This window comes from Schistosoma mansoni, chromosome W (assembly GCF_000237925.1).
Source record: "Schistosoma mansoni strain Puerto Rico chromosome W, complete genome".
NCBI classification, from domain to species: domain Eukaryota; kingdom Metazoa; phylum Platyhelminthes; class Trematoda; order Strigeidida; family Schistosomatidae; genus Schistosoma; species Schistosoma mansoni.
Window position 1 is genome coordinate 30,857,397 of NC_031502.1, and position 27,907 is coordinate 30,885,303.

At 37.8% G+C, this 27,907-nt stretch overlaps 2 protein-coding genes across 2 annotated transcripts in view; one reads left to right on the forward strand and one right to left on the reverse strand.

The window, feature by feature from the left end:
* Window positions 1-1,232: 1,232 nt before the first annotated feature.
* Smp_058400 (hypothetical protein) lies at window positions 1,233-16,077 on the reverse strand (the record flags this gene model as incomplete). Its single annotated transcript, XM_018789347.1, has 10 exons — window positions 1,233-1,400; window positions 1,447-1,558; window positions 2,515-2,900; window positions 4,135-4,210; window positions 6,685-7,194; window positions 12,137-12,593; window positions 14,906-15,061; window positions 15,593-15,769; window positions 15,808-16,035; window positions 16,072-16,077. The coding sequence occupies 10 exons, from the start codon at window positions 16,075-16,077 to the stop codon at window positions 1,313-1,315; spliced, it is 2,196 nt and encodes a 731-aa protein (XP_018654799.1). The 3' UTR covers window positions 1,233-1,312.
* An 8,926-nt stretch (window positions 16,078-25,003) lies between these two features.
* Window positions 25,004-27,907, forward strand: part of Smp_153600 (hypothetical protein) — a gene marked incomplete at both ends in the record, with an annotated part of 32,198 nt that continues 29,294 nt past the window's right edge. Inside the window, one exon of the mRNA XM_018789348.1 lies at window positions 25,004-25,060. Coding sequence (XP_018654800.1) covers window positions 25,004-25,060 — 57 coding nt within the window. The remainder of the gene's footprint in view (window positions 25,061-27,907) is intronic.

Here is a 27,907-nt window from a genome sequence, read left to right on the forward strand (position 1 = left end):
TATCAACGCAAACAAACGCTACCGACGCCTCACGAATCGAGATTTTTAAGTATTTCTCAAATCTACCATAATAATAGTACCGTTTTATTGGTAACAAGCCATTGTTTACTCACGCTTGTGGACCCTCGTCGGAGTGAAGGCCGCCCACCAGCATTCTCCATTCAACTCGGCCCTGTCCAATCCTCCCCAGTTGCTATTCATACTTTTAATGTCTGCTCCCGATTCCCAACACACTGTATTTTTGGTCATCTTCCATTCGATATCACTGCAGGATTGAAAGGTAAGGCTTGTCTCGTGATGCAGGTTGGTGATTTCTGCATTGTATGTCCTATCCATCTTCAGCATTTTATCCCGATTTCCTCCTCAGCTAGAACCTGATAGTTTGTTCTCTCCCATAAAACTCTGTTGTTGATGGTATTTAGCCAACTGTTATTGAGTATCTTGCATAGACAACTATTTATAAATACCTGTATCTTTTGGATGATGGTTCTAGTAGTTCTCCACGTTTCAGCTCCGTACAGTAGGACTGTCTTGATGTTCGTATTGGAGATTCTGACTTCAATATTAGTTGATAGTTGCTTTGAGTCCCACATGTTCTTCAACTGTAGGAGTGCCGCCCTTGCTTTGCCAATCCTCACCTTTACATCTGCATCGGATCTTCTTTGTTCATCGATGATGCTGACTAGGTACGTGAGAGTTCCCACATGATCCAGAGCTTCTCCATCAAGCGTGGTTGGGTTGGTGTTCTCTGTGTTGTATTTGAGGATCTTAGTTTCTACCTTGTGTATGTTGAGGCCCGCTGATGCAGAGGCTGCTGCTACACTAGATTTCTTCATCTGCATTTGTTCGTGTGTATGGGATAGAAGGGCTAGGTCATTTGTGAAGTCCAAATCATTTAGCTGCATCCAAGCTGTCCATTGTATTTTCTGCTTCCGCATTGTTTAGGATTTTGGTTTTCCACACAGAGTTGACTCATTTGGTCAAATGGTTCAACACGGTTACCAACTCGTTCGTAATCGAATCTAGAAATGATATGATTCAAATCCAAAATCAAACAGTTTCAAGTTATGCTCACTAGGTAACCTCGGTCGCGTATGATAAAAGTAAATGTTATTTAGAAAACTTTAGATGAAGAAAACACTCATTTTTACAAGCAACCTGAAAGATTCAGTCGTTGTGAACCATTGAAACTTGAGACCAACCAGGAGGATACTCAAAGTAGGAAGACATTAAAAAAAGTGTAATTGTATTTCATGTAAAAATAAATTACTGTGGTGAAATATAATACTAAACAGCCTTTTAAAAGTTACATTTATATCTGATTCATCCGAACAGAATGATAATCGAGTAGCAAAGGAGAATGTATTACAGCATCCCACATTTTATGAACATATGTTATCCTAAATAAAAAGTACGTTTTATAGGGTAAGGGAAAATAAAACCTACCATTTCTTCTCCGTGAAATTAGGCATCATATGTTGTCGAGGTGTAGAGAAAACAGCTTCTTGTAAAATACGGGCTGATGTCAGGTATGTTGGACACCCTAATGGTGAATGTCCTAAAATGTGGGCAAATGGAGAAATCAAGAAAAATTAAAGAGTCCTATTTGCACATACTCGAATCGTACGATAGTTAAAATACTTTATTTAGCCAAACTTAAACAACATAAAACCCACATCGATTTCGTTAATGATGGATATTCAAAACTAAACTAATACATCGATAATGGATAACTCATTATCAATTCTATTTCTTTTAATGACTGCGGTGCATTACCCGAAACGGATTAAAGTATGTGTAGACAAAGTTAGGGTTGTGAAAGGCTATCATCTACACAAATCAAATCAACTTCTTTAACTATTAAAATTTTCCATAAACTGTTGAGTAGTCCAAAATTCACTAAGAAAGTCCCCAAAAGCCAGAAAAAAAAGCTAAAAGTATTTCGTCCAATCAACATCGAATGGAAACTCTAGAAAAGCTAAGGATATGTCGAGATTCGACTGAATAATTACTTGCTTCGCTAATAACTTTAATGTATCACCGGAAGATCCTGAAAGATCAACGCTACCCATAAACCTATAAATAACTTTGTTCTCTACACAAATTAATCTAGAAGTAAAGTTTCTATCCTTACTTCGCCCCTTTTCTCTACTCTTAGGGGCTCAAGTCTACGAGTATCTGAGGAACCTAGAAAGATGATAGGATGTTGGCATCAAGCATTTAAGTAACAAACAAATAATTCATGATATTTAATTTGGATTAGAGCTTGGAAATCTATAAAAAGGTGTAACAATTTTACAGAATAGGGATATATATCTGTAGCCCAGTTATCGCAGCAATCAAAGTGATATTCAGTCGTCAATGTTCGATTTGAAATAGCTAAAATCAGCTCCGGATTTGTAAACCCAGTACTCAAGATGCTGAGACATAGCATATATATATATATACATATTACATCGTACATGTTTCCATTTCGAAAATGGTTATTTTTAGTATATTAACCTAACAACTAACCTTCATCGTCAACTTCTGGTATCAAGAATAATCTTGGTTGATCTAACCGCTTTTGAACATCGAAAAAGTTACACCTGGTAGTTTGTACATCATGATACATTTGAACAAGACTAGCATTCAACTTTTCACCATTAATACCAGGTATATGTAATAAATCATTATCGAGCAGCTGACCTTCGACCGGTAATATTCCCGATCGTTTTTCTACAATCTTCTTGTGATGGTCAACACCAGTGGATAAGTTAGTGTGTTTTAAAATAGAATTGAGTTCATCTTCTACATTGTACAAAACATTGCAACACTGCGATACTATCTCTGATTCCGATAAGCCAAATTTTCTAACACAATTATTACCATTATTGTTACTGTTATCCAAGGGAATGAACCTACAAAAATTGTGAAATGTGAAAAAAATTAAACAAAGCAAAAGCGAGATTTGCAGAATACAATGAACATATTGCACATATTCGCTTGCTGTTCAGCTACATACAAGATAATTAGTTAAATCAGTTTAAAACGTTTATTTATTTATTTAAACATATAAACATTGGTAAGAGGAGGCACCAAATATATATGCGCCATATAAACCATTCTATTTGTATGAAGGCTGGGATACTGCTCGGGTTCCCAAACCGAAACAGGTGATTTTCTTCGGAGGTCACATTCCGAGCCTTTGACCTAAAGATTTGATCCATAAGGCAGTGGAACAACGTAAGGAAACGCAGTCCCATGATAGCCGGTGACCAACCATAGGTTCATACGCCATTTGCTTCCTTAGGATCCTGGAGCCCATGTGCACTACTGGTTTAGAATCAAGGTTTTCCAACTACCCTACGTGGATCCTTTATATTCACCAACCCAGTTAAAACGCCAGACATTCGCTTTTCGTCTTCTCAATTTCGTAAACAATAGTAATGCTGCGAGAAGGTAGTGAGTAGGACTTCCTTGTCAGTGGTTGTATGCACGTGGCCATGTGAGAGCAATTCGAGAGGACGAGCTGACTCTCCAAGTCCTGCTAACCAGAGAGAGAAGACTCAGCGCAGATGAAGGAAAGGCATATTCCGCAAGCATCCAAAAGCACGAACAACAGCAAACACACAACTCAAATGTCTATACACGACATAAAAATGTCTTTGGGAAACGTCACAAAATAACATATTAAAAGAGGGAAACGAACTAATGGCATTTAGGGTCAGAATCTGAAAAAACGTACGGTATTGAAGTTCGGTACATTTCTAGAACATACTATTACTGCTTTGAATCATCCTCCTTAGTTATTTGGTGAGGATAAGGCTGATTTTCCAACAAAAAGGATCTTATGATATATTGTAACAGTAACTCGATGAAAAACCATCAATTGATGACTAGAAAGAAAAACCTATGTAGTAATGGTTACATAATTTAGTCCATAATCTATCAATCACATGACTGTAGTATGTTATCAGTCATAAGATCTCAATAAAGATCGCTTCTATAAGGTGATAATTATTTTTATACCGTTAGTGTTAGACAAAACAACGAGAATATTAAACAACTAGCAATAAATGTTTCTTATTCAGCATATAGGGAAAAAACGCCCAAATGATTAAAATTATATAAATTAATCCGAGATAAACTAACCCATCAGATTTTTCACCAGGAAAAGGCTTTGATTTTTCTTGAATTGTATTTATTGAAGTTAAACAGTGGGTTGGATCTTGAGAATGTAAAATAATAATAAACATAAATCTTACTTGATTTTTTTTAATTGAAATGTAGAGTTTCTAATGAAAAACGATGAACATGTTACCACGCGGCAATAAAGGCGTCAGTATCTGTTATACGTTCTAAGTAAAAACCTAAATCTTTGGTAAAAATAATTATGCTTTAATTGCGAAATGAACCTATGAGTTATTTAATTAAAGGGTTAGACCAAGAATAATTTATCAGAATGTTTGGACTCCATCTCTAATAGGCAATAAATGCGATTTAGAGTCTAGTCCGTTGATTTCTACCATAATCAATGAGTGCCCCTTGGATATATATATATATATATATATATATATATATATATATATAATCAGACAGTGACCAATTGGTCTTTATTGCTATTTTCATCCCGTCAAACTAATCTGGTATGTTCAATTGGGCCAACGAATAAGTGTGTCCGGTTCTATGTTGATGTCTGTCAAATTCATGATCCATTATCAAGCTAATTATTAATATGTGAAAATGAGGTTATCAAAAATGGTGTTTCTAGACGAAGATGAAACTACAGACATTTTTCCTATTAAATAGGATTTCCTGCTAGATTTTAGTTTTAAACTGAAATGTTATATTACAAACAACGCCTGCCAACAAATCAGACTGTCTTTTAAGAACATGGATAAATTATAAAATACGGAAGGTTTTCGTATTATATTTGATAGTGAACTTACTATGAATGTATCTCATTTACTGAGTATCGATTTGCATATTTGGCTTTAAAATGGACTAGATATTAGAGCTTGTAATACTGCCACTCGGTTCATCAATTCAAAATGGACGGAGTGGGATTCCAACCTACAGACTGGTGGTTTAAACATGAAAACCAAACTACCATAATCCACCTCTCTACTTTGGAATGAGAAACTATATTAGAAATTGCGTATAACCCAGATTTACTATTAAATTCATTGATGTTGAACAACTATTATTAATTTGTTTTGATGTTAAAGACAATATTAGTAGGGTAACAACTTCCAACTGTATTATTTCTCTATGGTGAATAAAGATTGAGAGTGTAAGTTGTCATTCTTAAAGTAAATATTTTTGAGATGGTTTAGATGCATTTTTTAAAACCGTAACTGGCAACGTTGTTCCTTAATGGTCAACTGGCCTCACTTATCATTACATTTTATTACAGTCGTCAAAAAATTCCGCGAATTAGTTCCATGTGTACTAATTAAGACAGATTTCTAGGGAAATTTAATATGTTGATCAATATCAATCGAAGCCCATGAGAAGTTTGTTTGCATTAAACAGTTATCCTACTTTAAATACTGATGATAAGTTTTGAAAAAGAGTCTTACATAATAATGAAACCTTTTTAAGTACTAGTGTAAGATTTTTTCTAAAAGACTCGTATATGGTGGACGCTACACTCAAGGTTGCTTGTAAGTAATATGTAACGGGACGTGTCGTCGAAGTTATCACAATCGCCAGACTGTGAGAAGAGTTTCAATACATCAAAAGCATGATGTAGGAAGAACACTTGATGATCAGACGAGAAAACAGTTTGGATTGCAGAACACACCACAAGATGCAAACGGATGATCGACGGTTATGTATAAGTGATATATAAACCCTTTGTAATTTCTATCTAAAATTAATCTTGCTACCGATTGTTTTGTTCTGAAATGCTTCCTACTATATGAATGAATGTTAAACCAAATTGTTCGTGCTAATTTCTTGAAATGAGTATAATCACACTTTTGTTTTAAAGTAAATATGGTCATTAACCACTGTGTAAGAAGTCTAATTTAACTCGTTCAACAAACACACATTCGGGTATACAACTTTAAATCACACTGTTTGTGTAGAGGTTAGTGATATTAGTCGGTTGTCGAAAGCGAAGTAGATAGAACTATGTTCGGACCTCTGATCTGCTTGTTGAAGGCTGGATGTTTTATCATCTAAACCACCGCTGTTAAAAATAAGGGTATCAACATCGAGTGTATTAGATAAGAATATTTACCTAGGGACCATCAAACACCATATAAGATTATTATTTATTATTTAAACACATAAACATTAGCACAAAGGGGAACTCAAATACATCTGCAGTACACAAATTTGTGACGGTCGGGATACTGCCTGGTTCCCCGAACCGAAGCTGGTGGCTTTTCTAAGAGGACCATCCACCGAGCCTTTGACCTGGAGGTCCGACCCACATGGCAGTGGAGGAACGTTAAAAGATGAGGGTCCCATGGTACCCGGTGACTAATAGGTCCCCTATAACATTTTGTGTAGCATTATTCATAATAATAAAAATTACTCCCTTGATTTAAATTCTATCGCGTCTATAAATCTCTGGACAAGAACTTTATTAAACTTCTATAGTAAATTTGGGTTGAAAGAAAACTACAAACATATGTAGTTTAATAAAAACTGAAAACTATTAATCAGAAAGAACACGAAGTATAAACTTACTAGATTTTGACTGATTATCAAGTTGCACTGAAATCAATGTTTCTGCGCTGATATTTGAAGGCTTTTGTGATGATGCAAGTCCTTTGTCTGATGAAGCTGATGACGGTTCGGAAAGTCCTGATGGAGTAGGTAGGACAGAATTTTCCTGAGTATCAAGAAAACCTGAATAATCTTGCGCGACAAAATTGTCAGTAACTAAACGATTTTCTGAACTGTTTTTAGTTAGTTTTACGTCAGTAGTGTTTCGATTTATTTCAGTACGAGTATCATTTTGTGCAGAGTTTTGACGTGCAGTTGTAGGCTGATCACGATTTCGTGACTGAAGGTGAGAGGATAAAATTCTTGGACCAACAGTAACAAGTGATACTAACCTTCTATACTCTGGGTACATAAATGGTAGTATTTTATTTCTATACCTATCTAATTTTTCACATACAACCGGGTCAAGAAATGCAGCTGCTGGAGCCTGATTATATACATGAATTAAGGATGCTGAATAATCAGTTAAATCTGTTCAAAAAAAAGAAATACATCAAGGGAAAGTAGATTAATATGATTACAAATGAGTTGATGTAAATGAAAGATCTTGACAGGTCTTACACAAATGATAGAATTAAAATCAAGCAAACATCTTTGAAACCAGACTGATTTTTATGAATGATAAAATTTTTCGATTAAGGTAATCAAAATTTCATGAATGTTATTTTAAAATTTCTCTCAAAAAATTAAAGTTTTATAAACAAATAAAATCACTAAAATAACCCATTGATTGTGTCCTTGAATAAGAATAAAGAGAATTCAGTGAAGAAAATGTTTCTTTTCGACGAAATCATATATGTCATATTTTTTTCTGAATCCGTGCTGAAATTTTGTCAGACACCAACCCATTAGGACTGATCAGACTTCCAAGATAAGTGAAGTTGTCCACGCGTTCGACTACTTCACTCCCTATCCTTAGTTCAGGTGTTGACGCAGGCCAGTCCTGGAGAAACAATTTATATTTAGAGGGAGAGAAACGCATTCCAAACATCCTTGCATTGTTACTCAGTGCTACCAAAACACTCTGCATTTTATCAGCGTCTTCACCAAACAGGACTATATCATCTGTGTATTCTAAATCGATAAGTGTATCTCCTGGTAGGTCAGTCAGTCAGTCAGTTACAACGTAGGACCAGGCACATATATGCATCGGTCCAAGTTGCCATACCTCGTTAGCACAACAAGATCAACACCGGATTCATAGTAGTTAATTTAGTGGTGGTGATAGTATATAAATTATAGGTTGTATATAAGGATATAGTATAGGAAGGAAGAAAGTTATGAAGCAATTTTAATCTCAAGGTTTAAGGGAAGATAAAGAGTGTATACACCTACGCCATTGTGATCGATTCTGAGCCATGTCACCTAGAGTCTCCAACCATTGGTTACGATAGTCACGCGGACCCCAACTAGGTAGTCTGCATCTGCCAACATGGCTCAGACTAGAAGTTAGTGACTTCAAGCACTGATGACATGTTTTGGTTTGGCCGCCCCTAACTCTCTTCCAACCATCCCCAATACTAGTCATCATAGAGCGTCGTGGTAATCGGTGTTCAGGCATACGTAACACGTGGCCCAACCATCTCAGTCGATGAAAATTCATCACCTCATCAACTGATTTACCATCATTCCCTAATACCCTGCGTCTAACCTCGCTATTACTTACCCGATTATCCCAGCAGATGCGAGCAATATTTCTAAGGCATCTGTGGTCAAATACTAGTAACCTACGAGTATCTTCTACTCTTAATGGCCATGCTTCACAGCCGTAAAGTAGAACAGAGCGAACTGCTGAGCAGTATACTCGTCCCTTAATTGATAGACGGATATCTCGTCTTCGCCATAGGTGACGTAAGTTGGCAAAAGCCAAACGAGCTTTTTGAATCCGTGCTGAGGTTTCGTCAGACACCAACCCATTAGGACTGATCAGACTTCCAAGATAAGTGAAGTTGTTCACGCGTTCGACTACTTCACTCCCTATCCTTAGTTCAAGTGTTGACGCAGGCCAGTCCTGGAGTAACAATTTACACTTGGATGGGGAGAAACGCATCCCAAACATTCTGGCATTATTACTGAGTTCCAACAGAAGACTCTGCATTTTGTCAGCGTCCTCACCAAACAGGACTATATCATCTGTGTATTCTAAATCGATAAGTATATCTCCTGGTAGGAGATCAATTCCTGAAAATTCAGTCGCAGAGAGTGTTATTTCCAGCAACAGGTCTATAATGAAGTTAAACAAAAATGGGGATAGTGGACAACCCTGACGGACACCACTTGAGGTTGTAAAATCATATGACAATTCGCCATAAGCTCTCACTCAACTGGTAGTGTTCGAGTAAAGAGCCTTCACAAGGTTTATGTACTTCTCAGGCACACCTTTCAATGACAGACACTGCCACAGAACCTCTCGGTCTACAGAGTCAAATGCTGCTTTCAAGTCAAGAAAAACTATCATTGTCGGACGCCGATAAGCGTGTCTGTGCTCTAAAACTTGACGAATGGTGAATATGTGGTCGATACAGCCACGACCAGGTCTGAAGCCAGCCTGATTTTCTCGTGTTTGCAGTTCACGAGTCTTAGTTAGGCGCCTGATAATTATTGAGGCTAGTATTTTAGATGCTATGTAAGTCAGACTAATCCCTCTATGGTTATCACAGGATGATTTTGACTCCTTTTTGTATATTGGGACAATCAGTGATTGTGACCAGTCGGATGGGATTACGTCTGTCTCCCAGATTTTAGCCAGAATATTAGTCAACCTAATCGCTAAAATTGGACCACCATATTTAAAGACCTCTGGAGCCAATCCATCTGGACCAGCTGCTCTTCCTCGTTTCAGATTACTTATAGCCTTTTGAACTTCAAGTAGGGTCGGGGGGCCTACTTCAATGTTCCATTCAGACTGTCTGGGAATAGTGGGTAGTTGTGCAGTAGCTGAAGGCCAGCTAAACTGCTCCTTAAAGTGTTCCGCCCATCGTTCTAAACGTTTGGGTTGAGAGCAGATAAGGGTTCCGTCTTTTTCCGAGATTGTCTCACTTACACTTGACTTCTTAATTCCGGTTTCTTTTATTAGTCTGAATAGTTGCCTGGTGTTGCCTACAGTCGCTGCCTTTTCCATCTCTTTTGCTTTCGTTGCCCACCACTGCTCACGATCGTTCCTTAGACTTTTAGTTAACCTAGATCTAATTTGTTTACGCTCTTCGTCATGTTCAGAGCCTGATGGGATGAGTTTACGCGAATCGATCAGTGAAATAGACTTAGAGGAAATCCACTGGTTTTTTGGAGCCCTATGGTTTAAATGACTAATAGATGTTACTGCTGTTTCCACAGCTGTTCGTATGTCTTTCCAAGTAGCATCTGGGTTAGTCTCGTTCCCAGAACTGCCTAGATGTGAACTTAGTTGCTCCTGGGATTTACATTTGGCTTTCTCATCCTCCAGTTCAATCCTAATGGGTCTTCCTAGCGTAGTTTTCCTGCGTCCATTGAGGCGCAGACAAATGCGTGCTCGTATTAAAGCGTGATCAGAGTCTAAACAAGTATTCCAATACGAGCGACAATCTTCTACTGAGCCTCTCCAACAATGACTGATGACAATATGGTCTATTTGAGTCCATCGTTGGTCTGGTGTAGGTGGTCGCCATGTTAGACGATGTCTCTCCTTATGCTTAAAATTAGTGCTTGCTAAAAATAAACGATTGTCTGAGCATAGTTGCAACAGACGATCACCATTATCGGTTCGTTGAGCCGGAATACTAAAACACCCACCTAAATGTCTTTCTGTTTGATTTAAGCTGCCTACCTGGGCATTAAAGTCACCCGCTACGACTACTATGTCTGAGCGCTTAGCTTTCTGAAGAAGCTTAGAGAGCTTTCTGTAAAAGTCATCTTTCACTTCATCATGGCTGCAGTCAGTGGGAGCGTAGGCAGAAACGACGAAAAGGCAACGACGTGTGTCCCTATCCTTCCGAGTTCTTACGGAGCCATTTAGCCGGATAGCACACAGGCGACTGTCAACGGGGATCCATTCTAGTAGTGTCTGTTCTGCCCTTGTACTTAATGCTATGCCTACACCTGCAAGTCCGCGAGAACTAGCCAACGGGTCGCCAGATACACGGAGGGTGTATTTCGTTGGCTGTCCATTTTGGCGAGGTGAGATCAAGTGAATGACCACACTGGGATCCTGTATGCGTGTTTCGGAGACACAGCATACATCAATGGCACGAGATTCTAGGGTTTTAGCTAAGGAGGCCTGTTGACCGATTTGGCATAGGGTACGTACGTTGAAGGCTCCAATGTGTAGTTTGGAGCGAGGTTTTAGTAGACCTGGGACAGTGTTTCGCGCACTAGAATCGTTGGCCATGGTGACACTTGAGGAGGAAACCGAGAGAGGAAGTTTAGTGTTGAAGTTCAAGGTAGAAGGAATAGTAGGAATTGAAGAAGGAGATTGATTATGAATACAGTGGTCTTGAGTGCTGTTAGAGGTATAAGGGTAGTTATCACTTCCCGGTTGCCCACACTGCGGAAGGGTTCTTCTAGAGATACCTGAAAAGGAAATTCGGTTAGAAGTGGTCTTAATGACCTGAGAGCGTGACTGCAGTGCCCAAGGGACAACTGCTTGAGGTCGGTCACACACGACCTTTTTGTGGGTAGTTTTTGTGTTAGCTCCGTTCTTCAAAGGACCTTACCGCCGGAGACGGATATCCGTGGGATAAGACGAGGTGTGCATTTTTAGGGTCGACCTTTTCTAACCCCACCCTTCCTTGTGAGAAGGCAGCATCGCTGTCATGCTGGTTGTCTGAAGGAAACACCTTACTGCTGTCACACCTCTGTACAGTCAGCAGTACGACTTCGCCTTCGGACCTTGGGTTTGCTGCTTTTAGTCTCACCGCTCTTCAAACGACCTGCCTGGTATGGTAGGACCTTGAGGAACGATTGTTCCAGCTAGTATAGCTCGGTTGATTCATCACGATAGGCAAGCCCGACCACCACGTCAAGGTAGCAGCAACAGTCGGGAGGAGGTCAATGCCCGAAAATTCACTTGACGAGAACGTTATTTCCAGCAGTAGGTCTATGATGAAGTTAAACAAAAATGGAGAGAGTGGGCAGCCTTGTCGGACACCACTTGAAGTTGTAAAATCAGATGACAGTTCACCATAACTTCAAGTTTCTATCATATTTATATATTCTTAGTTAGGACTGATTAGAGATTTCAACTTAAAGTATATTGTATCAGGATTTGGGAATCGTTTTCGCAAGTAAATTATCAATTTGTCAACATCAGTAATAACTAATATTTATTTTTTTCAAATTGATTTAGCAGTCGTAATAGTCAGTATAATTTATTTAAATATATAGTTTATCATTGCACAAACAAGAATAAATTACAAAATGTGTATACACATTAACTTACTTATCAGTCGATTAATTGCATTTGAAACATCTTTAGACTCAGCTTCAGCAGAATGAAGATATTGTCCAAGAATGTTATTTGATGTGGAATAATTCCCAATAAATTGTTGCTGTTCAGACAAAGATGAAATGTCAACATCTTCAACTTCCAAACTTTTATTATCTTTGTTGATAATCGATGGATTAGTTTTATTTAAATTAGAAATTTGTAAACCTTGTACACTAGTTGTCAAATTTTTTATATCTGTACAATTCTTAGTATTATCTGATGACTTTTTCTGTACATCAGAATGTTGACGACCACGTAAGGTATGGATTGGCATGGCATTCGGTGTAAAGACAGTTGGTTTAAGACCTATTGCTCTATCGATTAACCGGTGTAACTGAGTTGAGGCAGTAGTTAAATTATCACTAACAACAAGTACAACATGGCATACATTTATTAAAAAGGCGACAATCTAGAATTTAAAACAAAAATACATCAAACGAAAAATATAATAATCACATCATTTAAACTTGGTAGCGCATTGATTTACTCATATGATAGTGCAAGACTACGAATTAATCATATAGCGGTAACATGCTTCACGTACATAATGTACACACAAGTATGTCGATAAACAGAATAAATTTTATAAAGGTGAATATAATACATTTTGTCATAAGAAACACTCATTAAATTAATGATGATATAACAAAGCTAATGTTTATCAAGCTAAATTGAGCTAATGTATACCTAATTCATTATAATTTATTACTTTATTTATTTAAACACATAAATATTGGTACAAGGAAGCACCAGATACATATGCGCCGCACAAATCGCATTTGATTTGTGAGAGGGCTGTGATACTGCCCAGGTGCCCAAACTGAAGCTGGTGGTTTTCTTAGGGGGCCACACCCGGAGCCTTTGACCTGAAGGTCTGATCCACAAGGTAGTGGAGCATCGTGAGGAGAGGCAGTCCCATGGTAGCCGGTGACCAACAATTGATTCATACGCCATTTGTTCCCTCAGGATCCTGGAGCCCATATGCACCACTGGTTTGGAATCAGGGCTTTCCAACTACCCTACGTGGATCCTCTATATTCACCAACCCAGTTAAAACGCCAGACATTCGCTTTTCGTCCTCTCAATTTCGTAAACAACACCCCCGCCACGAGAAGGCAGTGAGTAGGACTTCCCTGGCAGAGGCTATATACGCGTGGCCATGTGAGAGCATTTCGAGAGGGAGAGCGGACTCTCCCCACCCTCGGCCATACCAGGGGAAAACAGAAGACTGTTTTGTGTTATGAAATATTGGATTCATTGAATGATGTATCATGTCTAAGAGAAGATATTATATCCTCACGTCAATAAAGTCTTAAATGACAAATAAGAAACTTTTACCATTTTACATACGAACTTCAAGGCAGTATCCTGATGTAATGACGGCGTTTTTAGTCGGAAAGTGCTCGGAGTTTTACTGGAGAAAATGAAAAACGGGCATTTATACTGAGAACTAAATGCATTTAGATATTATTGTTGACTATATGACACACTGCTTGTGTATAAATAAACAGTCAATCAACGAGAACATTTACATACCTATAATAATGCATATCTATCAATTAGTTTCAAATGTAAAGAGAAATACGACAACAGCACGGTATTGTTAATTTTACTCCTCTACGAAAGATAGGGTATTTTGTGCAAATGAATATATTTAGAAAAAAAGTTAGATTAATGACATTCTAACACATCAACTGAATAGATCTACTAAAATGAAGTCTAATGCCACTGAATAACATATTACGTCAATCAACCCTATAATGATGCAGCAAACCAAGGATAAGTTATTAATGATCGGTGCAACAACTTGTGAGTAGCACTCCGATTGCTCCTGTGTAGCTAGCTTTATAGGTCATACCCGAAATAGGCTCATCCCATACGCAATTCGATTAATATTATCAGTATATGCAATAAACGTTCGCCCACTGCTCCGTTCATGCACATCTTTACCAATCCCCTTCTTAACTGCACATTCATCTTTCTTAATTTACATAACATTTTTATTATTACCATGATTACTATTAATAATATCATCAAAATATCTAGGACATGACATCTATTCTATTTTATACGGCTGTTTAGCAATTAAGACAATTGATGAGAAATATACTGCTCTCAACTTTTAACACCGAACAAATTAACCATAGTTTATATATATATATGCCTTAATAAACCGTACAATGTAAAATAAAATTTGTGGATTTATAAGTGAACAACTTAAAGAGAAGTTTACTTACAACGACTACTTGCCCAAATATTCTCTAATTTTAAGTATTCTGTGGGGACGTTAGTTTACTAACGAATAAAAACTTTAAGATGATAACCGTTCTATGAAAATGAAATGCACGAAAGAACAAGTATTCACAGGCAGCCGCTAAATTATCGAACTTTTTGGTGATTCTGTTCTCTGAGCTGGATGGTTTGGTCGTGGAGCTCGATCTTGAGGTCTATAGGCCAAGCTGAGTCATATATGGATAAATTCGAACACTTCACTTCTACCTGAATTTCGCGCTGATGATGTCGTTCAGAATAACGATGAGAACTCCAGGACCAAACCATCCAACTCAGAGAAAAAAACTCCACCCAAATCATCCACCTGAGCTACAAATCCTCTTCATCTCAAATTGTGGAACATTTATTTGGCAAGAGTCCTTTTCGATAAGTAAATTGTTTTACAAGTCAACAGTTATATATATGTTGATTTATATAAATTTAACTGACCTGCATAGAAGCCATTTCAGCCCAAATATCCATGTTCCAATTACCAGGACCTATAAGAGATGAAAGTCCTGGATGAGCACTCGATGACGAAGACGTTATATTACCAGTAGCAACCAAGTGAGTGTGATAGTTGGTGAGTGCGAATGAAAGAAGAGGCTAACAAAACGGAATGTTATAAAGGAAATACAGTTAAGAATAACAATCTTTAAATAATATAATGAGTAGATTATAACATATGTATCATAAAAATTTGATATTTTATCTTATTATCATAGGAAGGAGGAGAATACATTTCCTAACGATTTTATTTCCTTATCAGTGTGCTGCACATTTGTTTTTGGTATCTATTTGTACCAACACTTGTGCGTTAAAAAAATCAAGTAAATAAATTTATCACTCCCAGCTATAGAGTGGTAAATGCGTCAATTACTGAAAATACATGGGTGTACAACAGGAAATATGAGTAGTGCGATTTAGTACAAAAACCCTGCATGAACAAATATTTGAACCACTGAGATATTTAGCTTGACAGAAAACAACCACTATTTTTGCATTAGCGTCTTATTTTGGTTAGTTAGCCACTAAACAGTAGATATAAAAATGCAATAACGTAAAGCGACTACGTCAAACAACGAAAACACAAATACAGATCACAGCCCATACGTTCAATTTAAACAGAAAAGTTACTTGAGCATCCAGAAGAATTACACGATCTTGTGTAATATATAGGTTAATACCACCAGTACATGGGCTGTTAGCCACCACGTCTTTGAGAGTTTGAATACTGAAAGGAGCATCAAAAACTCCACAACCGTCAGAAATGCAATTCGCCAAAATATTTAACACAGACGATTTACCTGAACCCTAAATTCGCGAGAGAAAATTAAAATATTTCTGGTTACCTGTAAACCAATGGCACCAACAACAAGAAATCCTGAATTGTCAACAAAAAGGTCTTGAACTGTTGCAAGGTCTACGAACCTTAGCTGTTCATCGATGAGTTTGATGGGTACTTGCATAGGATCATCACAGAGAGTGTACAATTCATCGGGTTTACTTTCCCCATCGATTAGCTCTTCTTCATCCAGTGAGGTAGAGAAGAATTCGATCACACTTTTTATTTTTTCTTTCTAACAATGAAGGATATGTGAGCTAGCACAACGCACCTCCATTCCAACGACAAAATAAGGGAGTGATTAATGCACCTAGTAACTTTTTGCTGAAATGTTAGATAGTAGTTATTAAGGATTTAATGATATCAATGAACGTTCCAAATATTAGATAAAGCTTTGCTAAACAATCTGAAAGACTATAGAAATACGGTTACAGAGAAACGATAGTTTCGACAGGATAACTGTACCATTGTGAGTCCGACAATGACTAAGAAAACCAATCTGAAAATTTCATAGTAACTCAACAAGTAAGCGCGAGTTCCTGTACTTAGCTTGAGTGACAATCGGAAGTAATGATACTAGCCAGCTTCTAAATTCAAAGTGCACCAAGATCCGAGGACGAAGCCCAATAAGTGATGTACAACCGAAACGGCATTAAGTTTAGAGCACGAATTTAAAAAGAGTAAACTACTGACCTAAGATATGTTAAGAGGGATGAGCATATACTCTGACATAAGTAATGGGACGAAAAAATCCTAATATTACGTAAGGTGAAAAACATTTCAGTATAACCAGTTCCGAACCTTGACCACTTATATTGATATTATAGTTCTTAGGGATAATTCAATTACAAAAAAAATATACTCAACTAGGAGCTCTCAGCAAGTTATTAAAATTTAGTGACCTATCTCCAGAGGTACCTGTATGTAGGATAATTATCGACTGAAAATTAAAAATCGACGTCTACTGAGTAAGTCATGTATCACTTACCGTGAGCCTTTGACCACCTTAACGTGAATTCATCTACATCTGAGTAAAAATAGGGACTAATACATCTCTCTGGTTCGTGTAGTATGAAGGGAATAGGAATGCTGAGTTATAATTGGGCATTAACGAATAAAACATGTCGAACCTGACACATAAAAAGCACTAATGACACTAAAATTGTTAAAAGTAGGAGGCATGATATTGACGACAGAAATTAAACGGTGTAAATTTTTTGATTTACAAGTAGGAATGACTGTTTATACGTATGATTTTGATAAGAATACTGTGCTAATGAACTTGAGGGACCAATAAATGTTAGGATAACCAATGCACGCAAATTGATTGCTGCTAGAACTCATGGTTTTCATTACATACGGCAGATTGAAAAGCGTCTCCTTGCAAAATGAACTCTTAGAGTCAATATGTTTAGATTGTAGGTGTCAAGATTGAGTACTAGAGTTAGCTGTTGTGGTTTAGGGGTTTAAAGGTAAGGAGCTAGAGTTTCGGAATTTCAGGGCAGTTGAGATTTGATAGATTAAGAACTAAGAATTAGGGTCTACAATGATAGCAGAAGTATGATATATAGTCTGAATCCTCAATCTCTCGAGTATAGGGACATTCAGCGGTCATAAGAATTTGCCTGTGGAGATTTTATGGTTTGTGTCACATTTTCCCAAGGTCGGTAGATTAGGTTATCGATATTTAGTGTTAATAAGTTTAAGTATGAGTCAATAATACATATTATAAACGATCAGACATCTGATCGTCTGCGACAGTGACTTTCTTATATTTTGGAGATCTTAAACGAAAACTGAAAATGAGTTATTTTTGTTTGATTAACCTGAAGGTCATCCGTTAATTTGTCGTACGTCAAGAATTTCCAGCCTGCCTATTTTGGGGAAGCCTCAATAGAAGACTTTGAGGGAATGGCACACTTTGGGATTTTCCCCCAAAATATCCCTCCAAATAGGGAGATTAGGTTGAGTAATAGAAAAATTTCGCGACCATATATGTATAAAATAACTCGTGGTTAAAAATATTAGCGGAAGTATACTACAAATAAAATTCAAAATAAATGAAGACAAGGACAGAATAGCACTCACAATATCTAGAACGCTTACAAAATATGACTTGTGAAGCAGACACCGACCGCATTGTAACGCAGTATACAAAAAAGCGCTCTCAGAGCCTCGTTGTACTCAAATGGTTCTAATGGTTGAGGACGGAATAGAAGAAGCTTTCGCTTAACGGGCTTCCGTGTCTAGTAGCAGTGGATCACCAATACCTCCAGGCAGGAACCTAGGTATATGAACGATAACAGAGGAAAAAAAGAATTTGGTAAATCATAATAATATGTTATCCTTAGTCCTTAAGAATAAGTCAAGTTTCTTCTTAAAGGACTCCTGGGAGGTCGCCTGGACTAGCTCAGTCGGCAGCGAATTCCAGCACTTGACAACTCTAACGGAGTAGAAGTTGTGCCTGCAGTCTGTTCTGCTATGTTGGGTCTCCAATTTCTGGGTGTTACCTCTTAGGTTAGTGTTATGACTAAACTTAAGAAGATGTTTAAGGGGATGATCAGAAGTTTTAAGGATACTGTATGCCATAAGAAGGTCACCTCTAAGACGCCTATACTCTAACGGGTAAAGGTTAAGTGGTTAGAGGCGCTCTTCATAAGGTTTGAATTTGAGTCCCCGAAACCATTTCGTGGCTCGACGTTGTATACGTTGCAGAGTGTCCTTACCCTTTTGGAGTAAGGGAGGAAATGTTACGTTTCCGTACTCTAAATGGGGACGAATAAAACTGTTGAAGATTATGTGGAAAGTTCTACCGTCAAACTGGCCAAAAATGCGCTTCAATGTTACCAATGCAAGGTTTGCTTGAAAGGCGTTTTTGTCATAGTTAGCGTACGACTTCAGGTCATCGGGTAACAACACTCCTTAATCGTTTTCGACTTGGGAAACTTCTAGATAGGAGTTTCTTAAGTTGTAACTATAGTCTGCGACATGTCGCAGATGGACTACTTTGCACTTTGAAGTGTTGAAGGTAAGTCCGTTGTCGTCTGCCCAACTTTGAAGTCGGGTCACATCCTCCTGAAGTGCTAGTATATCCTTTTGGTTACGTATCTCTCTCCAAAGTTTCACATCATCAGCAAAAAGCAATAAGTCAGACGATACTTGTTGTGGAAGATCGTTTAGATAAATCAGGGATGGAAAAGGTCCTAGTATTGAGCCCTGGGGGACCCCACTAGGACATTCCATAGCCTGAGAGAGAGTGAAGTTAACCCTGACCTTAAAGTGTCGGTTTTCTAAATATGAAGAGAGCCAATCAATCAAAGGGGGTTTTATACCCAATCGTCTAAGCTTCTTGATAAGACACATATGGTTGACCCTATCAAAAGCTTTTGAGAAGTCCAGGTAGATGACGTCAACCTTCCCCTTGCGATCAAGGATACTTGTCCATCTATCCACCGCAGTCAGCAGGTTGGTCATACTAGGATGACCCTTTCTGAAACCATGCTGTTGAGGTGAGAAGAACTTTGAGGATGATAAGTAGTCGTACATACCATCGCATATCACGGTTTCCATAATTTTTGAAGGTATAGAGAGAAGGGCCACCGGTCGTTAGCTTGAGTGTTCTCTGTATTGACCTCCTTTGAAAATTAGTGTGATGTGAGCTAGCTTCCAGGTTTCCAGTAGTCTGCCTTGACTTAACTAGTATGAGAACATCACGCCATGCGGTGTTGCCAGGATTGAAGCTGCTTCCCTCAGTATAGCAGAATGAACCATATCCGAACCAGGAGAAGTGTCTTTTCTAATGTGCTGCAGTTTACGGAACATTAGGTCAGCGCTCAGGTTCACTTCGGAGAGTCCTGTGCAGTTGCAGATGTAGCTTTCATCAGTGCAGTTAATGTGGGTCGGTTCAAATGTCCGAGAGTCATGTCCAGCCAAAAGGCTAGTGGCATCCTCGTCGTTATTAGTTGGACCATTAGGACCTAGCGGTTTGTAAACTCAAGTTTTGGCTTGTTAAAGAGAAGCTGCGTAACGGAATAAGCTTTCCGGATTACAGCCACATTTATCGGTAAGCTTGATCTGGTAATGAAACCTGTCTTCTTTCATTGCCTTTGTGCATATGTTCCTTATATGTTTGTATTGCGCGCCGTTGTTATCAGTTCGTTTGTATTCAGCCCAACAGTGCCTTTTGCGGCTTAGCAAACGAAAAGTGCGGTTCTTGATGATTGAAGGTTGCTTGTAGCTTTTGAGAACCGTTTGAGGCGTGATCATTTTCCCCAGGAGAGCCAGAATTGAGAGGTTGTCGACTAAGTATTCTTCATTTGTAAATACCCAGTCTAAGCGCGACGGCGTCTGACTTTTTCTCCAACAAGTTGCCGACCTCACATTTTCGAATAATCCCAGATCCTCAATGGGTTTGAAGAACCGAGCTTCAGTAGAGTTGTCACCTCCAATGTTCCGCGAAGTTGACTCTAGGAGGACTGAAGTCACTCAGAATCAGGATATGAGAAAATCGGAGACACATAGAGAGGATTAATCGTTCCAGCATACGATTGTCGTACCCGATGTCAACAGTTGGCTTCTTGTAGATGACCTCAACTAGACACCTCGGGCTGGCGAACAATCTTACTGAGCACCATACGGATTCATCAAGGTTGAGAAACTCTTGGTTGTGAAGTTGGTGTATCTCCAGGCACGATCGTATGTATAAGGCTACTCCATCCCCATTCTTGTTTTTCTGTGGTTATGAAACAAGGACATCCCAGGTATTGCTAGCTCCTGATCCGTAAACTGAGATGATATCCAAGTTTCAGATATTCCTACCAGATGAGCATTATTAGCGTTGCTGAGTTCACGTAGCTTGTCCATTTTATTTGGTAAACACGAGGCGTTCATGTATAAGCCGTTTATGCTTTTAATTTGAAACGCGTGAGCTTCTTTCTGTTTGTCTGTATGAGCACCTTCGTGAATGGAAAGGTAGTCTACCTATACAAGGTTTTCCAAGTTGATAGTCCCTGCCAAATACTTTCGTAGATTCGTATCTACAGGCTCTGAAATGTCCGGACACACTTAATGTAGGATTAAAAAGGTGAAAAAAGAGCTGATAAATGAAGATAGATCAACTTACGAGAAACAACAGGTCCGAGATTCGTAGAGAAGTCTAAAGAAGCTTTATTCTTATATCATGAAGAGAATATTGGTAATGGATGGAATAACATCTCTGTTTTGGGAAAATCCACTGTGATTGGCAAATAGTGGTCTCGATAAAACCAGAGCTTCATCAAGGCTCTCTTTACTGACGAAGATGAAGGGACATCGACACGTTCCAAAACGGCACGTTGTGGTAAATGAAACCAGAAAAGAAGTAGTTCTCTAAGATTTCTATTTTTGATGCTAACGTAATTGGTTTAACGGACATATCTAGCTGTAGATGCTTGGCCATGCATCTGCACCAGATCACGAAGTTTGGAAGACAATTGACTCCTAGAGAGGTTACGACCTAAGCTGACTGGTCGTTGAGAAAGATGCGTACTACGGCATGCAAATGCCTGACCAAGAAACTCCAGCTATAGCATGTCCTGTAAAACTAATGAGATTGATTCCAATGATCAAGACCTACAGAACCAGTGATCTTTGAGATCTGTTTGCTTTTGCAGACTACTATTCTAACTCACATGAATGGGACAAGATACCTTTGGAAGTAGGCTTCCATGCTTGAAGGATCGCTCTATTGAAACAGATTTGGTTGTTTCAAAAGACACGAATATCATAGTAAACGTAATCTTGAAAGATCTAAATAAAAGGTTCAGCAAGGTCTTTTACCCAGGTTTCGGATTAAAACTGGAAGGTTATCGAAACAGTTAAGTAGCTGGCGATTGAATGCCTGACTTTCACATTCACAAGGAGCAACAAGAAGTAGAACAGTGCCTTATCAACACGAAAATGTGGGGAAAGTGGGCTTGTTGAAGAAACAATCCTAGAACTCCCCCTATTTTACCCCACGTAAATGAAATGCCAAGTGTTGCAGTCATATATCTTATTGTTTCCCTGTGTTGAAATCAAAATGCAAAGATGCATATAATACGTGCCTAATAAGATAGTATAAGGGGAAGAAAGCAGGTCTGATCAAATGTGAGAACCACAAAGACATCACACTACTATCAGTATCAGGAAAAGTTTTCAACAGAGTGTTGATGAGTCAAATAAATGACTCAGCAGACGGCAAACGAATCATCGCCGAGCAGTCAGCTGTGTGGAACTCGTCACCATACATCAAGTTCGTCAACTATGAAGTGTTTGACAGTATGAATAGGAGAACATTATGGAAACTTCTTCGACACTATGGAGTTCCTGAGAAGATCGTCAACATTATCCAGAACTCATACGACGGAATACACTGCAAAGTTGTGGATGATGGACAGCTCACAGATGCATTTCCATTAAGGACCGGAGTCAGACAAGGCTATCTACTCTCCCCCTTCCTCTTTCTTCTGGTGATTGACTGGATTGTAAAGACTTCGACGTCTGAGGAGAAGCAAGGAATACAATTGACATCTCAGAATCAATTAGACGATTTGGACATCGCAAATGACGTAGCCCTTCTCTCCCACACGCACGAACAAATGCAGATGAAGAAATCTAGTGTAGCAGCAGCCTCTGCATCAGTAGGCCTCAACATACACAAGGTAGAAACTAAGATCCTCAAATACAACACAGAGAACACCAACCCAACCACGCTTGATGGAGAAGCTCTGGATCATGTGGGAACTCTCACGTACCTAGTCAGCATCATCGATGAACAAAGAAGATCCGATGCAGATGTAAAGGTGAGGATTGGCAAAGCAAGGGCGGCACTCCTACAGTTGAAGAACATGTGGGACTCAAAGCAACTATCAACTAATATTGAAGTCAGAATCTCCAATACGAACATCAAGACAGTCCTACTGTACGGAGCTGAAACATGGAGAACTACTAGAACCATCATCCAAAAGATACAGGTATTTATAAATAGTTGTCTATGCAAGATACTCAATAACAGTTGGCTAAATACCAGCAACAACAGAGTTTTATGGGAGAGAACAAACTATCAGGTTCTAGCTGAGGAGGAAATCGGGATAAAATGCTGAAGATGGATAGGACATACAATGCAGAAATCACCAACCTGCATCACGAGGCAAGCCCTAACTTGGAATGGGGAAGGGAAGCGGCAAAGTGGAAGTCTAAATAACACATTACGTGGGGAAATAGAAACACATGTGAAAAGGATGAATAACAGCTGGAAAAGACTACCCAGGACAGATTCGAATGGAGAGTGCTGGTGGTCAGCTCATGCTCCTCCACAAGTGGTACAGATGTATGTAAGTAAGGGGAAGATTTGAGTTAACTGGATCGATAGACGAATTGCTGATCATTGGGCATAAATTCTATCAATAGTGCAGTAACGAGAATAGGTGATTGCTACGATTTACGAAACAATGCAATAGATGCAATGGCATTACTCAGAATAATTATTCGCAAAGACTTCTGAATTACAACTAGCAATGACATAAAAACTACCGGTACCTGTAAGAAGGCCGCTGATACAAACTTTTGGATCTTATTTTTCATCTGTTAGTCATTTCAGACTTTAGATTGTAGATCACTAGTGTTAGTAACCCATGGAAATGGACGCGGTTTACTTTAGTTGGACGACAATCGGATAATCCAGTTTATGTCGAGGTCAAACCTCACGGTCGTAACAAGACTTGGGCTACCCTTTCGTGGTATCTAGACTCAAGGTCACCTCGATGACCGTATAGAACGAGGATGACGTTACTGAGGAAATGTACTGGTACTGATAGTTTAGAGAAACGGAGTGAAACAACTGCCACACGAGCCAATCCGTAACCTGCTAGCGAATAATCTGCCTTAGTTGTCCTTGACCATGTCTATGAATTACAGACAGTTCATCTATCAGCTATCTATCATTCGACGTGAAAATTGTTGTACCGGAGGGATCTTAGTGACGGTTTATCAGCTTTACAAAATGTTTATGAAATCACACTTGTAGTGGGGGATTCTCGCAGCATACCCTTGTTTTAGTCATGAGGCAGATGTGCTAGAATAGGCCTAATTTTCAGAGACCAAAATAGTTGTGTTTCTGACCGTTCTTAAGTGCATAGGCCGAGGCGCCTCGTCCCCAACTGGAGTTTTGTTCTATTCATCTGGTGGAGATTACTGAAAATTTCCACCAGAACACGTAAGTGCAACACCCGTTAAAGCCCCCATAGCGAGAGAGATCTCAAAAGTATTATAAATCACAACGTCATTGTGACACTAATTTTCATTTCATGGTAAAATAGTAATGATTGGCCTCATCTTTGCAGTCGTTCTACCTTTAGGAAGTAGAAACTTTCTTTCATCAACTTAACCCTTACTATTTGGACACCCTCACAAATGGACTGCATGAGTGAAATAGTTTAGATAAAAATTCACATGAGAGAGTGATGCAAACTACAAAAATCAATCGAGACTAAATGATAAGTCAATTAATCTAGAAGTCAGTTACATAAAAATTTACAACAATTCATAACCAATGGCATTTGGATGAGTAATTACCACTTGTTTAGAAACGACACACATACTTGGAGTTTTCGACTAGTCAATTCAAAACTCCATTTCATTTTAAATGTATTACATCAGAATGCTATACTAAGTATCTCTATAAACCAAGCTCCAGCTGATTACCAGTTAACCTATAGACAAACATAGATCTTTCAATGTAGTGCTAACATATAATAGTTTATTAAGTCGAGAATTCTGTTCAGACTAGTTGAATTCAAAGATTTTTCTTCATATACTTTCACTAAAAGAGCATTAAAAAACAGCCCAATACAGATAGATGTTCGGTCGTATTTTGGTCTTCTTAAAAGTGTCCATCAGCTAACTGGGTATTTTGTATCGGTAGTCATGGCAGTGGAGTTTCGTCAAATAAAACGTTTATCCCCCAGGTGGTATGGTCGCTAGGAAACAGCAGTGCTTTTGACTGAACTACAGTCAGTTCTCGTTTTCACAAACTAGTCAACTCTTGGCAGTATTCGAGATTATTGGTTATTTTCTGAATATATTTAAACATGATGTTTTAAAAAAATACTTGATGACCTTTGAATTTTTGTAAACTACGAGCATCAAGTATTATCTCTCAACAATAAACATTCGTTACTGAAAAAATGGAGACAGTACAAACCATCAACAATTTTTCAAATAAAGATTCTATATATGAAACTGTAAGTACTGGTTTAAAATGCCATTATGTGCATAAAATGCGAAAAAAAACGAAGTTATTAAGCTATTGAGTACAAATAATTTAAAGCTAGAAATCGTTGGAAACCTGAAGCAGTATTTAAAATGTTTTCGTTTCATTTCGACAACCATTAGCAATGAGTATGGACAACCTCGTATGAGACCACATCTAAAACCTTCAAGTTTTGTAGTAAGGATTTTACTAAACTGCTAATTATATATATATATATATATATATATATATATATATAGAATAGAATATCCCAATACATTTCTTATTAGATGCAAATACCATGTTGTCAAATGGACCTAGTTAATCAGATGGAGTATAACAATATATAATAAATCAACCAGTCAGATGCCTTTACACTTTAACCTAAACAAAGATTTAAATGAGAATAGGATTTTCTTAAGAATTATGAACAGATATTCATTATTAAACATATTGTTCATATTTCAAGGTACTTTTAAATTTGAAACTAAACCGTTATTCTTAAAACTTTTGTCAACAAATAACTAACATGTAAAGACAATAGTTGTAAATCAACAGTTTATTGTTAGTTACTAAGTAACTAGTTGTTTCAAGACAATATACGGGTAACTTTTAAAAATAAATGTTACATTTACTGTCCTTCAGTTTTTTCTACCTCATGATTAATAGTAGGTTAAACATTTGTAATAATAAAACAACCAAGTTAATTCTCGTTGTTTTGAATTATGCACGTAACAACTTATGCAACTTTGCTTATGTTATTTGTTAAAACAAAAGGTTGTACAAATGAACTTGAATAGTTTCTTATAATTATTAATGTCATTTAATATTTGTTCGATATGCACTTTAGGCTATCACATGCAGATCTCAATATACACAAAGGGAAAGGCAAGATTCTCCGATACAATACAACATGCACCAGTCGGATTACACTTGACGGAGAAGCTTTTGAGGATGTGAAAACCTTTACATATCTGGGCAGCATCATTGATGAACACAGCAGATCTGATGCAGATGTGGAGACGCGGATCGGCAAAGCAAGAGCAGCATATTTACAACTGAAGAACATCTGCAACTCAAAACAATTGTCAACCAATACCAAGATCAGAATTTTCAATAAAAATGTCAAGACAGTTCTACTGTATGGGGCGGAGACGTGGAGAACTACGAAAGCCATCATGCAGAAGATGCAGGTGTTTATTAACAGTTGTCTACACAAAATACTTTGGATCCGTTGGCCAGACACTATCAGCAACAACCTACTGTGGGAGAGAACAAACCAGATTTCAGTGGATGAAGAAATAAAGGAGAAGCGCTGGAAGTGGATTGGGCACACATTGAGGAAATCACCTAACTGCGTCACAAGTCAAGCCCTCACATGGAATCCTGAAGGTCAAAGGAAAGGAGGAAGACCAAAGAACACATTACGCCGAAAAATAGAGACAGACATGAGAAGAATGAACAAAAAATGGATAGAAGTAGAAAAGAAGGGCCAGGACAAAGTGGGTAGGAGAATGTGGTCGGTGGCCTACGCTTCATTGGGAGTAACAGGTGTAAGTAAATAAGTAAGTTAGAGAAATATGAAACCAATGGTAAATAGTAGACTGTATCTGTAATGAACAAGATTCCAGTTCCATTTCTATAATGTGTAATTAAGTATTTTCATCACTTTATTATTAATGTATTCTTCATAATTGAAATTATGAGTCAATTGAAGCTAGACCACCAAAGAAAACCTGGAAGCACTGGACGGCCGTTTCGTCCTATTGTGGGGCTCCTCAGCAGTGCGCATCCACACTCTTGCCTCGTTGGATTCGAACCCAGGACCTACCAGTCTCGCGCCAGAGCACTTAACCTTTAGACTCCTGAGCTGACATCCAACGGTGTTAATGTTTAACTTCAACTAGTCCACGAAATTGCGCCACCATTCACCATTGTCTTCAGTGAGTTACTATCTCACAACAGACCTGGTTGAACTTCACCGGTAACAGCTTATTATATATGTATGATATTTTTATAAATAAATCATTTATTTTCTTAATTGTTTTTAAATAACAATTATACTTTTTCAATCAACTTAAGTTCATATTGTATTGTAAACCAATGAAAATTAACTAGGAAAAGAACAATACTTAACAATATATAACCAATCATATTGTCAATAAACATGTACTTTAAAACAACAACGACGACAATAACAACACTAACAACAAATTTATCATTTAAACTCTGACTATAAATTAATTCATGTTAAGAAGAAGCTTTTTTAACTTAATAATTTTACTCACTAATGTTTTCTACTTTTTTATTTCTCCTTTTTCTTTTGTAGTAAAATAATGAATGCGTCGAGGATACTCAGTTGTCTTTTCGGAAGTAAACTAAACGGTATTATCATTTCGAGAGAAAGTCTTCAATAAAATTAGAAAAAATAATGATTCCAGTGGAGAAGGAAAAGAAGAAGAAGAGGAAGAAGAAGAAGGAAGGAAAGAAAAGAATTGAATGTTGAATAGCGCATGATAACATTGAATATAATTTTCTTTCTTTTTTTGCCTTCTCTTTATTTCTTCTTATTTGTTTTCATAAGAGACTATTTAATTTCTCAATCTTATGAAAATATCTCTTGTAAACTTTACATTATGTGTACATAGCTAACCATTCATCGTTCAACAATAGTCAATCAAATGTTGTTTATGAAACTGTATACGTTACACTCATCTTCATGAAACCCCAATTTATTTCATTAGGTCTTAAGGTTTGCATAGTTTTAAAAGAAATACATTTTAATAATATTTCTAAGTAATTTAAAGTGTATTGATATATTAATGAATTGTTTTATTTT